The sequence below is a fragment of the Erinaceus europaeus genome, chromosome 18, assembly GCF_950295315.1.
Source record: "Erinaceus europaeus chromosome 18, mEriEur2.1, whole genome shotgun sequence".
Classification (NCBI taxonomy): Eukaryota; Metazoa; Chordata; class Mammalia; order Eulipotyphla; family Erinaceidae; genus Erinaceus; species Erinaceus europaeus.
In genome coordinates, this window is record NC_080179.1 from 29,558,762 (window position 1) to 29,572,366 (window position 13,605).

General features: G+C 37.4%; 1 protein-coding gene across 1 annotated transcript in view; it reads left to right on the forward strand.

Moving 5' to 3' along the window:
* Window positions 1-9,287, forward strand: part of KCNH7 (potassium voltage-gated channel subfamily H member 7) — a 618,161-nt gene extending 608,874 nt beyond the window's left edge. The window contains exons 15-16 of the mRNA XM_060177804.1: window positions 2,334-2,526; window positions 8,550-9,287. Coding sequence (XP_060033787.1) covers window positions 2,334-2,526; window positions 8,550-8,822 — 466 coding nt within the window. The 3' untranslated portion in view covers window positions 8,823-9,287. The remainder of the gene's footprint in view (window positions 1-2,333; window positions 2,527-8,549) is intronic.
* Window positions 9,288-13,605: the final 4,318 nt, after the last annotated feature.

Genomic DNA, 13,605 nt, shown 5'->3' on the forward strand with positions numbered 1-13,605 from the left:
GTGTGTGTGTGTGTGTGTGTGTGTGTGTGTGTGTGTGTAAGAGAGAGGGAGACAGAGAACAAGAGAAGAGAGACAAGCCAGGGAATCACTTGGGTATGTGTGATGCTTAGAATTAAACTGGGAACCTCAGACATGAAAATCCAAAGCTCTGCCATGAGATAGTTCCTCAGGTGCTTGAACTTCATTTGTTAGTGAAATTTTCATTCCCACTTCAACCCCCAAAGTTTAACTGTCACTGTAACAGGCACTGCATAAACCACCCATTATAATAAATGGTGTTAAATCATAGGATAATGCTGTCTAGAAGTGTATATAATGATACCTGAATGTACTCTTCAGTGACCCACGGGGGATGACTCATAATGGACTGAATAAAGAGTTCTAGATGAAGAGAAAATCTGAGCAGGACCTAGACAAGTGAAAAAAAATGACTTGGAACAATCAAATAATCAGTCTTATCAGTTTAGTTAGCACTATAAAAATTAATTTTATTTACTTTTTTTCACCAGAGTTATCACTGGGACTCAGTGCTAGCACTATGAATCCACTGCATATATATATATATGTATGTATATATATATATATATATATATATATATATATATGACTTTTCTTTATTTTGATACAACAGAGAGAGATTGAGAGGAGGAAGTGAGAGAGAAAAAGAGACAGTTACAGACCTACTTCAGTGTTCCCCCTTGTAGGTGGGGAGCAGGGGCTTGAACACAGTTTCTTGTGCATGATAATGTTTGCACTTAACTGGGTGAGCCACCGCCCAGCCCCCAGCACTATAAAAATTAGATCAGGCTGGAAGTTGGGCTGTAGCGCAGCGGGTTAAGTGCAGGTGGCACAAAGCAGAAGGACCAGTGTAAGTATCCCGGTTCAAGCCCCTGGCTCCCCACCTGCAGGGGAGTTGCTTCACAAGCGGTGAAGCATGTCTGCAAGTGTCTATCTTTCTCTCCCCCTCTCTGTCTTCCCCTCCTCTCTCCATTTCTCTCTGTCCTATCCAACAATGACAACAATAATAATAATAACTACAACAATAAAACAACAAGGGCAACAAAAGGGAATAAATAAAATAAATATTTTTAAAAAATTAGATCAGGCCAACAGTAGATGAATAAGCTAATTGATTATTCACCTTTTGCAATCTTAGTCTGTGATTTTGACATTTTCAAGGAAAATTTATGTATAATTTATAGATGATGGTTTAGAATATACTAAACTATATCTATCTCTAACAAATGCAGCAAACCTGTGAGAATGTTGTGCTGTTATATTTCTCAGGAGAAAAAAAATGCATCGTATTGATTAATCTTAAGAACTAAGAAAAAAAATTCATGTTTTCCAGCTACTTCTATTATCTTTCAATTCAAAGAACACATTATCTCCACTGTGAACTCCACAAACACAGCATGTATATAGTTGTATAAAGTTAGTTATATGATTTAATATTTTTGGTTAAAAGTAACTTTTCTTTGTAATTCTCATTAATAGACAAACCAGTGCATACAAATAAGAGTTAAAAGAAGTGTTTTCCAAAGAAGCAGATGGTCTAGATTTTCTATTCTTATTCTCACAAAACTCCCTCTGTTTTTAACTTTGTTAACACATGCAAAGGAAGAACATCAGTCTTATTGTATTTTGCTATTCCCCTTGAATTTTAATTTAAAATGAGGATGAAATTAACAGACCAGTTGGCTACGTATGAATTTAGGAGAGAAAAAAAAAAAGATGACATACTTTGCAAATTAGACAGTTCATAAAAGCAAGTGAACTTTTGCAGTTTGGCCTGTTTCTTAAATGCCAAAGGGCTTGAACAATAGATGTTAGATGTTAGCATTTAACAATACTTTACAGAAAGAAAACAATGAATAATGTACAATAGTTGATATGACTAGATGAGAGACAAGGCAAAGTAAACACAAATTTGAGACATTTATGAAATTATCCACAATTGCAGAATATACTACCAAATCTATTTTTAAACAGTAAATATAATGAACAAATCCCTAGTAAAGCTATTCAAACAGCATCTCATTGTGTTTTACATTTTAAAATGATAAACTTTAGGAAGGTATATTCCATTCAGCTGCTTATCTGTTAAGATCTTGTTAAGCAAACGGAGAGGCAATTCTCTTTATCAGAACCATCACTGAAACAGAATGCAGTGAACATCAGTCAGAAGAAAATCTCTGTGCTCCCTCTCCTGTCCTTTTTGTTTAAAGCAGGAACCATTTTATTTGCTGATATTACTAAAGTTTCCTCAAATGCTCTTGCAATCCTGGACTATTTTAGGATTGTCTTTCCCCCCCTTCCTGTCTGTCCTGTAGACTCGAATCCCAAATGACTGCTGACATCCAGACCATCTTACAATTACTGCAGAAACAAACCACTATAGTCCCGCCAGCCTACAGTATGGTGACTGCAGGAGTAGAGTACCAGAGGCCCATCATCCACTTGACAAGAACACATCATCCAGTAGCTTCCATCAAGACTGATCGAAGTTTTAGTCCTTCTTCACAAGTAAGTACACATAAATACCACCAAGATCATCTTTCAAAGTGTGTTTGTAGGGGCCAGTTAAATAAAAATGAGTGTGATGAAAAATACAAATCCTCTTTCTCATCTGTCTCTTATTAGAATTTTAGTTGCTTCCTACCGATTCTTATAATTCTTTTCCTTATTCTTTCTTTCTCTTCTCCTTCATTCTCCTCCTTCTCTTCTTCTTTTTCTTTTGATAGAACAAAAAACAGAGGGAGGGAGCGAGGAAAAGAAAAACAAAGAGAAGAGGAGACACTTGCAGCACTGCTCCACCACTTAAAGATGGGGACAGGGTGTGTGAAGCTGGATCAGTGAAGTTGATGAGTGCGCTCTACCAAGTGAACCAATATCAACCCGCATTCTCAGACTTATTCAAATTTGAGGACAATGGACTTAATATGATCTTAGAACACTACTATTTCTATTTTATAAGGGTCTTTTATTTTTTGTGATTAAAATATTTATTTGTATTTTAATCATTTATTGGATAGAGACAGAAAGAGAGTGAGAGAGAGACTTAGCACTGGCTCATTGTTTCTGAAACTTTTTTTTCTCTGCAGGTGGGGAGCAGGGGATTAAACCCAGGTTCTTGTGCTCTTTATCTGAACTATTCCAGCCTTTAGGTTCATGATTAGTCAACAATTTGTTCTGCTTTATATGTTAACTCTTTTTTCAGCCACCAGGTTCCAGATGTTAACATGATGCCAACCTGATTTCCCTGGGCAGATGACCCCACCAATGTGTCCTGTAGCCCCACTTCCCCAGAGCCCTGCCCCACTAGGGAAAGAGAGAGACAGTTTGGGAGTATGGATTGACCTGCCAATGTCCATGTTCAGCGGGGAAGCAATTACAGAAGCCAGACCTTCCACCTTCTGAACCACATAATGACCCTGAGTCCATACTCTGGAGGGATAAAGAATAGAAAAGCTATCAGGGGAGGGGATGGAATAACAAGTTCTGGTAGTGGGAATTGTGTGGAGTTATATCCCTCTTATCCTATGATTTTTTTTGTCAGTGCTTCCTTTTTATAAATAAAATTTTTTAAAAAAGACGTACTCAGTCAGGTTAGCCAACACCTAGCCCCTAAAATAGTTCTTTGCCAACATATAATAGGACTGTGAAAGCTTAAAAATAACTCTGACTTCCCCAAAAAATGTTCTAGGGTAACTTTCTTTAGAGAAGGGAAAATAGGAGTGAACCAAAAGACCTGTTAGAGGCCTAATTAATCTAGAATGTGTTCCACCAATATCAAAGAGCTTTAATGTTTTCTAATTTTTATTTATAAAATGGAAATATTGAGAAGACTATAGAATAGGAGGGGTACAATTCCACACAGTTCCCACCACCAGAACACCATATCTAATCCCCACCCTTGATAGTGTACCTATTCTTTATTTCTCTGGGAGTATGGGCCCAGGATCATTAAGGGGTACAGAAGGTGGAAGGTCTGACTTCTGTAGCTGCTTCCCTACTGAACATGGGTACTGACAGGTCAATCCATACTCCCAGCCTGTCCATCTCTTTCCCTAGTGAGGTAGGGATCTGGGGAGGTGGGGCTCTAGGACACATGGTAGAAACTTCCATCCAAAAAAGTCAGGTTGGCATCATGGTATCATTTGAAACCTGGTGGCTGAAAAAGAGTTAACACAGAAAGCAGAATAAATTGTTTAATAATCAGAAACCTAAAGGCAAGAACGTTGCAGATGAATATTTGAGGTCTCCATTATGGAAAAAGCTAGTAGGTCTATTTTAGGTATCCCAAGGGGCCCATGGCTTTACTAGTTTTTGCCTGAGCCTGACAGATAATATGCAGGTGGACCCAGATTATTATCTGGGCTAATCGTGTCATAGTTGGGAAAAGGACTAGAAAGCTGAATCAGGGAAGAGAGTAACTCCCAAATATGGGTAAAGTATATAAATATTGTTAACTGTAAACCCCATTGATTTGATCCGGGGCCCATATTCAGCACAGGAGCCTATATAACCTCTGTATCCTTGTAAGTCTGAGGTCACATTCTGTGGTCATGGCTAGGAACATTCTAGGCTGCACTAATTTCAGGACTCATCTTCCTTAGGTAGAGTATGTTGTCCAACCTCCCTTCAGAGAATGGAACAATGCCTACCATTGTTGATCCACACTGAAGTCAAGGTCCTATGGGGACCCACAAAGGGGTCCATTATTTTGTTCCTGATGGATAGTACCAGTGACAGTAGTGAGAGTGATCTATTAGAGGTCTAGGTCCATCATGTCTGTGGGGGAATCTCAGGACTCCCTGACTAGGTGATGGGGTGGCCTGGTAGTGACTAAAGAGTCATCATTAAAGTATGCCAGTCTCTTACCTTTATTCAGCTTTTGTAGTCCTTACTTTATCTGACAAGGTTAGCTTTGGAGTGATTGAGGGAAATGTAACAGGAAATAGGTGAGGAGGGTATTTAGGTCTAAGTAGAAACTGTTTCATTAGGTACTTTAAAGTGTCTTTTTAGGCCTTTCTACTTGCTTGCTTCATTTACTGACTCACTGCAAACTATTGCACACTTTTGCTTTAAGGTATATATTTTCCCCTAACTTGAACATATGCCATATCTCATGGGCCCTGGTCTATATCTAGGTTTTGAGGTTAAGAAGTGCACCACCTGAAATGGATTTAAGGATTCCTATCAGCTAGGAAAGGTCTCACCAGAGTAATGAAGCTGAAGGGTTGACATTCCACACCTGACATCTCTGGACACAGTCCAAAGTGTAGCATGCCAAAGTAGTACTGGTTGCATTGCTTAGGTTGGGATCAGCAGATGTAGGATCAGTTAGCAAGAATTGGGAGAAGCATGCAGGAAAGTGAGCCCCACCCTAGAGGTTCCAGGCCTGGGAGAAATATGGGTTTTATAGAGAAAGGGGAAGGTCCCTGCTATCAAAGAGTTTAAGAAGGCAATATTTGGGAATGGGATGGGATATGGAGTTCTGGTTGTGGGAATTGTGTGGAGCTGTATCCCTCTTACCCTATGGTTTTGTCAGTGCTTCCTTTTTATAAATAAAAATTTAAAAAAGAAGGAGGCAATAGTTATTATTGTAACCAAATTATTTGGCAATAGGGTTAACTTAGAAAATCCCTTTATCCCCTCCTACCCTATGGTTTTGTCAATTAATCCTTTCTTAAATAAAAAATAATACATATATATATATATATATATATATAAATCCCTTTATTAGCATTTACTATATTTTACAAGACCTCACCACAACATATGTCTTTGTATGCTATTTATATATAGCTGTACCTTATAAAGTAGGGCCACTGGTTGTTTCTGTTCTCCCTGGTCTAAGTTTTTAGATTTAATATTTCAAAGAACAAGTCATTATTTGAGCTCACTGTTAAAATTCAATCTGATTACCAATTTGAATTCCTAAGTGCTTAGACTGAAGGAATATAACTCAGATCTATGGTCTTTGCAAAAAAGTCTGAAGCAGTCCATTTTTCCCCTTTCTTCCCCCCCCCCTTTTAAAAAATTATTTATTTATTTAAGAAAGGAGACATTAACAAAATCATAGTATGGGGGGTACAACTCCCACCACCCAATCTCCATATCCCATCCCCAATAGTTTTCCCACTCTCTATCCCTCTGGGAGCATGGACCCAGGGTCGTTGTGGGTTGCAGAAGGTGAGAGGTCTGGCTTCTGTAATTGCTTCCCGCTGAACATGGGCATTGACTGGTTGATCCATACTCCCAGTCTGCGTCTCTCTTTCCCTAGAAGGGTGAATCTCTGGGGAAGCTAAGCTCCAAGACGCATTGGTGGGGTCTTCAGTCCAGGGAAGCCTGGCCGACATCCTGATGGCATCTGGAACCTGGCGGCTGAAAAGAGAGTTAACATACAAAGCCAAACAAATTGTTGAACAATCATGGACCCAAAGGTTGGAATAGTGGAGATGAAGTGTTGGGGGGTACTCACTGCAAACTCTAGTGTACTACTGATTTCAGGTATATATTTGCCCTAGTTTATGGATACGTGTGAACATATGCTCTATCTCCTGGAACCTGGTGTATATCTAGGTTTTGGGACTTCGTTAGGAAGTGAACCACCTGGGATGGAATTAGAGAATACTATGAAAAGAAAGGTCTCACCCAAGTGATGAAGCTGAAGGGTTGTTGTTCCACACCTGAAGTCTCTGGACACAGTCTGAAGTGAAGCATGATGGGGTGGCACTTGCTGCGTTCATTAGGTTGCAATCAGTGGATGCAATATTATTTGATAAGAATTGGGAGAAGTATATGGGAAAGTGGGCCCTACCCTAGGGTCCCAGGACTGGGGGAAGTTTAAGCTCTATAGTTGAAGTGTGAGGTTCCTGCTGTCTTAGGGTTCAAGAAGACAATGGATAGTTACTGTTATCATCACATTATTTGGTAATTAGGTTAGCTTTGAAAAGTCCCTTTGTTAGACATACAATCAAATTTCCCCCATCATATTAATTAGTGATTTATATTACTACAATTCAATAGGTATGTACATAAACACCATTCCCATCACCAAAAGATTGTGTCCCATCCCACCCAGCCGCCCCCACCCCCACCCCCGCTGGCCCAGGAAGCCCCATGTCTACCCTCCCACTCACCACAGGGTTTTTACTTTGATGCCCTACTTCATTTTCCCCTTTTCATATTAATTAAATAGTGATTTATGAGACTATAAATTAATAGGAATGTATATAAACACTATTCCCACCACCAAAGATCTGTGTCCTCCTACCACCCAATGCAACCCCGCTGCCCAGTGAAGCTTAACATCTACCCTTACCCTTCACCCAGATATTTTTACTTTGGTGCCCTACTCCAAACTAAGTCAGACCATGCTTTGAGTTTACCTTTCTGTTCTTCTTTCTCAACTTCTGTTTATGAGGGGTATCATCACATACTCATCTTTGTCTTTCTGACTTATCTCACTAAACATAATTCCTTCTTGCTCCAACCAAGATGGGTCAGAGAAGGTGTATTCATCATTCTTAACAGCTGAATAGTATTCCATTGTGTAAATACACCACATCTTTCTCAGCCATTCATCTGTTGTTGTGCACCTGGTTTGCTTCCAGGTTTTAACTATTAACAAACTGTGCTGCTATGAACACATATCCTTTTGATTGAGTGTTATGGAGTCCTTAGGATATATCCCTAGGAGGGGAATTACTGGGTCATATGGGAGGTCTATTTCTAGCTTTGTGAAGATTCTCCAGACTGCTCTCATAAATTTTTCTCACCTCTGAGATAGCATGAGATCCTAAGGAATGCTATAGTGGAATGTCGTTTATCCTGCCCTCCATGCCCCCTATGAAACTCTTAGGAAACTCTTTTGAATTAATATGTTATCATGAAAGGTTTCACTCTTGGAATTCTATATTGGGAATTTTTTTAATTACTTAAAATCTAAGGCTAAATGGAATTTAGGAGTAGTGAGTTAAATAAGAGTGTACAAAACAAGGTTGTAAAATCATTCTTTAAATTTTAGGTATTTAATAAATAGATATTCTGGGAAGTAAGATCATACTAATAGCAGGGTGTTAGTACCAGAATGAAAATACTGTAACCCTTCTAGATATGAAAGGAGAATTTAAACAGATTTTTAATTGATGTGAAACAAATAAATGTTCTTGTTTTGTTTTAGTGGACTTGGGAATTATTATCATAATAAGGGTGAGGTTGTTTCTTTTTCTCTCCTTTTTGTACATCCTAGTCACTAAAGGATTCACATTTCCCATCCCAGTTTTTCTTTGATTTTCAAATTAAAAATTATCAAGGAAATTCAGTATGATGTAATTTTAAAATTTTTCATCAAAGTAAAATGGTTGCTTAGCAGTGTCTAAATGGCCTTCAATGTCTTCACCATTTTGGGGAGGGCATATATGATAAATAGCATTAACCAAATACAGGTTGATGGGTAAAGAAAATATTTAGATGTCATGGGCACAACTCTAGAAATCTGTCCCAGTGAATTGTAAAATCATGTTCTTTTTTCTTTCTAGCAGTGTCCTGAATTTCTGGACCTTGAAAAATCTAAACTTAAGTCCAAAGAATCCCTTTCAAGTGGGGTACATCTGAACACAGCTTCAGAAGACAACTTGACTTCGCTTTTAAAACAGGACAGTGATCTCTCTTTAGAACATCACACTCAGCAAAGAAAAACTCAGCTTCATCCAATTAGGCATCCTTCTTTGACAGAGTCATCATCGTTAAACACTGTAGGAATCTTGGGTCTGCATAGGCATGTTTCTGATCCTGGTCTTCCTAGGAAATAATCATTTTGTACTATTTATTCCACATACAATGTAAGTGCTTTCAATGGCTGTTTTCCTTTTTTGTATTTAAATCCTCTCTACTTGACTCAGGGGCTCACAAGGTACCATTATATGCAAAAGTACTGTATATTTTCCTAAATTGAAGCTTGTAAGGTAAAATACTGCAGTTAGGATGTAAATATAAATACGGACTCTTGTTCAAAATGTTAAAACTGCCAGCATCTAAAGGCACCTTATTTTTTATTTTTATTTTTTAAACCATGTGCATGCTAGGGAACTCCAATTTCTCTTGCATGGAGACTCCTACTTAGTTTTACTAAGACAGTCCTTTGTTATAAAAATACCTTCCTAGCAAATAAGAAACCATGGGATGAAATTGTTCATGAATGCAGCTCAGATGATCCCCAATCTGTAGAAATTCAAAGGGGGGAAAGGGAACTTAGTCACATTTGAAAATGGAAGCACTTCTGTACCAAGACACTTGCAACACACTGAAAAAATATATGTACAACTTTAATATAAGTCTGACAGTATAGAAAGGCATCTCCAAATATATGAATCTAGGCCAGCATGAATGAGGGCAAGAGAGCTTCTCTAATTAAATTCTGTCACTACTGCATTCACAAATACTTAAACCATTTTTCTATTGACATATTTACTAAAATGATTAAAACGTTGTTTAAATTTTCTTCATTTTTGAGTCTCCTTAAGAACAGCTAAAGTGTAATTGTCACAAACTAATATTTACAACTTTCTTCTAACTTGTACTTTAAGACAGTCTAAATTTTATCAAAAAAAATCATTATGTGCAATTTTAATGGATTTGAATAGCAAAACTAGTTCTCAATAGCCATATGTTGATGTATGGCTTTCTGATCCCAGCTGTGGAAAAAAACAATGTGCATTTACCTGCCTCTAGAGAAATCTGTACAATCTGTACACCAGCAGTAAAATTACAGTGTTTTTTGACTATTCAAACACTGTAATGAAATGAACAGAAATGAAATTCTATTACAGGTTAGTTAGACTGAATGTATATGGACCCCAGAATACTAGAACATACAATGGAATATTTTTTAATATTTTATTAAATTGGAAGTGGAGAAGTAATATGCCTCATAAAGCCCAGGGTACTGAAAAAAAAATGTGTGGATTAATTTAAGAGTCAAATTAAGTTCTCCTTAAAGAGGTCTATTTGTCAATTTATTTAAGTACAATTTTACAGGTATTATAGACAGATACATTATGTCCTTTTTTTCTAAAGAAAGCATTTGAATTTTGTAGAAAAGTTCTTAGTCTTTTATTAATTCTTATAATCATATACATTTTGAATAAAATTTTTGTTTACACTATTAAATGGTTTTTTATCCTATTTAGGATAGAAATATGTTGATTTAGTTTTCACTATTAATATTAATTACCTACAAATGCAAGCTAACTTCATGAAGCACAATTGTACTATTAAAAAAAAAAAGTGACCATAAACTGCTTCCTATACATGGTCACTTAAAATGAGACTTTTTGTTGGAAGCAATTTGTAAAAATAAGCATGTTTTTATCCCCATCTAATTGTAAAAGGAGTTTCAGGCCAGCAAAATAGCTCACATGGACAGTACCCTGTTTTGCCATGTTAGCCACCAGGTTCAATCCCTGCCCTCCCCACCTGACCTTCTCCACACACACCGTTACCACCACTAAACTGAAGGAGGCTTCAGTGCTGTGACATCTTCTACTCTTTCTGCCTCTGTCTCCAATCTTAAAGAGAAGGGAAGGGAGCATATATATATATAGTGAAATCATCAGCCATCTCAGTAAAAGTATAATTATTTTAACCAGTTTCTCAAACCATTTGATGTTATGCAGATACAAATTTAGATACCACTGGTAATTTCCTTGCCTTATTCAGCAAACATTTATGGGTACCCTGCAGAGAAGAGAAAAGTGACCAACTTTGGTTCAGAAGATGATTTAGGGATGTCCACATTTAGGAGTATTTTTGCAGCTATAACAAATTTCATAAGGGTTACTGGCCTCAAGGAAATGTTTGAATGAATACTCCAGGTACTGTTAACGTGTAGAAAGAGGATTTGGCAAGTGAGAATTTTAGATGTGATTGCTTAATTAGTGAATACTTCAGCTGCAATATTTGATATGACATCCATAAAATTCAGCCTTCCTCACAAAACCTCTGAACTTCTTTGTGAAAACTAGGCAAGAATAAAGGGGAAGATGTGGGGTGAGGCGGTAGCGCAGCAGGTTAAGCAGCCATGGGGCTAAGTGAAAGGACTGGCGTAAGGATCCCGGTTCAAGCTCCTGGCTCCCCACCTGTAGGGGAGTCACTTCACAGGCAGTGAAGCAGGTCTGCTGATATCTTTCTCTTCTCCTCTCAGTCTTCCCTTCCTCTCTCCATTTCTCTTTGTCCTATCCAACAACAACACATCAATAATAACTACAACAATAAAACAAGGATAACAAAAGGGAATAAATAAATATAAAAATTTAAAAAGGCAACAAGGGAGTCGGGCTGTAGCACAGCGGGTTAAGCGCAGGTGGCACAAAGCACAAGGACCGGCATAAGGATCCCGGTTCGAACCCCGGCTCCCCACCTGCAGGGGAGTCCCTTCACAGGCGGTGAAGCAGGTCTGCAGGTGTCTATCTTTCTCTCCTCCTCTCTGTCTTCCCCTCCTCTCTCCATTTCTCTCTGTCCTATCCAGCAACGACAACAACAATAATAACTACAACAATAAAACAACAAGGACAACAAAAGGGAATAAATAAATAAAATAAATATTTAAAAAAAAGAAAGAAAAAAGGCAACAAAAGGGAAAATAAATGATAAAAGGGGGGAAGACATGGTATGCAACTATACTTGTTTAAATTCTAACAAAATAGACCTTTCGTCTGTAAAAAATAATTTTTTGATCAAAATCTAAGTCTCAGGCAGTTGGAAAGGACTAGTCAAGTTTCAAGGTATTAGCTTGTAAAGAGCCTGCGCAATCAATATAAAGATGTCAGACATAAAGGTCAAAAGGCCCAATGGTGAAATTGACTTAACAGAGAACAAAGCAATTATTTTAATTTACAAGATTCATCCCGTGTCCCTAGTCAATGAACTAATGTCTAAAATAACTGTCATTTTCCCTGTGGACAGTGTTGAAAACAGTCTGACCCTCCATCTTGAGACACTGCTGAGAACCAGGTTTAATTGCTGCAGCCAATAACAGCAGTGTAGCAACTGCTCTCCTAGGTAATTAGAAGTATTAAACTAACACCTTTTGATTACTGCCTAATAATATTGCTACCTGGTTCCCATTCTTAAGTGAAATGTCACCTAAAATTTAATGTTTATTTGGGTTAGATGTTTTTCTGCTGTTATTAAATCCTACAGGGGAGTCTCATGCTCTCATTAATTGAAGGAAAAAACCGCTGATGAAAAATTGTTGCTTCTTGCAGGGTTTCTCATTTAATAATCACACATTCAACTATACAGGAATGCAGAGCACATTTGAGACAGCAGTTTGTTAGGTCTGTTTTAATGGGTTGGTCATCAGAGCTAAGCTTTCTAATTCTAATAAGAAGCTAGAGAAACCAAGTCGAGGTGCAATGGCATTTGGTATCAGGTTTAGCATGTGGTTAAGAGGGTTGCTTACAAGGTCCCTCTAGAGGCTGATCTTTGAATTGTGGTTGCAAAATGGCTAAAAGAGCAATGCACTTATCCAAAAGTTATTTAAAAATCTCATAATGTTATCTGACAATAAAACTCATCTCCTCAACATAAATCTAAAATAACATTCACTGAAAACATTGTCTTCCCTATGCCTGTCATGCTAAAAAAGAAATTTGATATAGCTAGTTTTTAAAATGGATTATAATCACATTGACTAATTACAATATAATGAAGTCTTCAATAACAGCCCAAACTGGTCAATTTACTTAGGGAGATTTTGTACTACAAATGAACAGACTAGTATATATATATATATATATATATATATATATATGCTTTCTAATCAATTTTTTACAGTAAAACAATTGAATCTATCATGTAATTTTAAAGAAGCAATGAAGACAAGATGATTATCAATGTGATACTAGAATTAACAGCACTCAAACCATCTGGAAAATTCTTAGTAATGCATATATATATTGCCTCCAGGGTTATCAGGCTGTATACCTACACTATGAATTCACTGCTCCTGGAGGCCATTTTACCCATTTTTATTGCTTTTGTTATTATTATTCTTATTACTGTTGTTGTCATTGGATAGGACACAGAGAAATCAGAGAAATCGAGAGGGGAGGGGAAGACAGAGAGGGGGAGAGAAAGAAAGACAGTTGTGGACTTGTTTCACCTACTGTAAAGTGGACCCCCTGCAGGTGGGGAGCCAGGGGCTCAAACTGAGATCATTACTCTGGTCCTTTCAAATCCGCTGCGCTCCACCTGGACTCCAGTAATGCATATTCTTGGCTTTTTCCCAGACCTACTCATTTAGATAAGATCCAGAGATTTTTGATTTGGAAAAACATAAGTATAGCTATGGTTTTATCTCATTTAAGTGTATTTTGCACTAATAGGTTGGTAGCTTTAAAGCAATGCTTAATATTTACAGTTAACAACTGAGAGATTATGATTCTCATTGTTAAAAGCATATCGGCTCTGAAACAATGTTAAATTCTAAGCATGCAAAGATGGTCTGTCAAATTCACTATATGTATTCTGTAAAAGCTGACCCTTAGATCTATAATGTGTTCCCAAACAGACATTTGAAAATAATGAACTAAT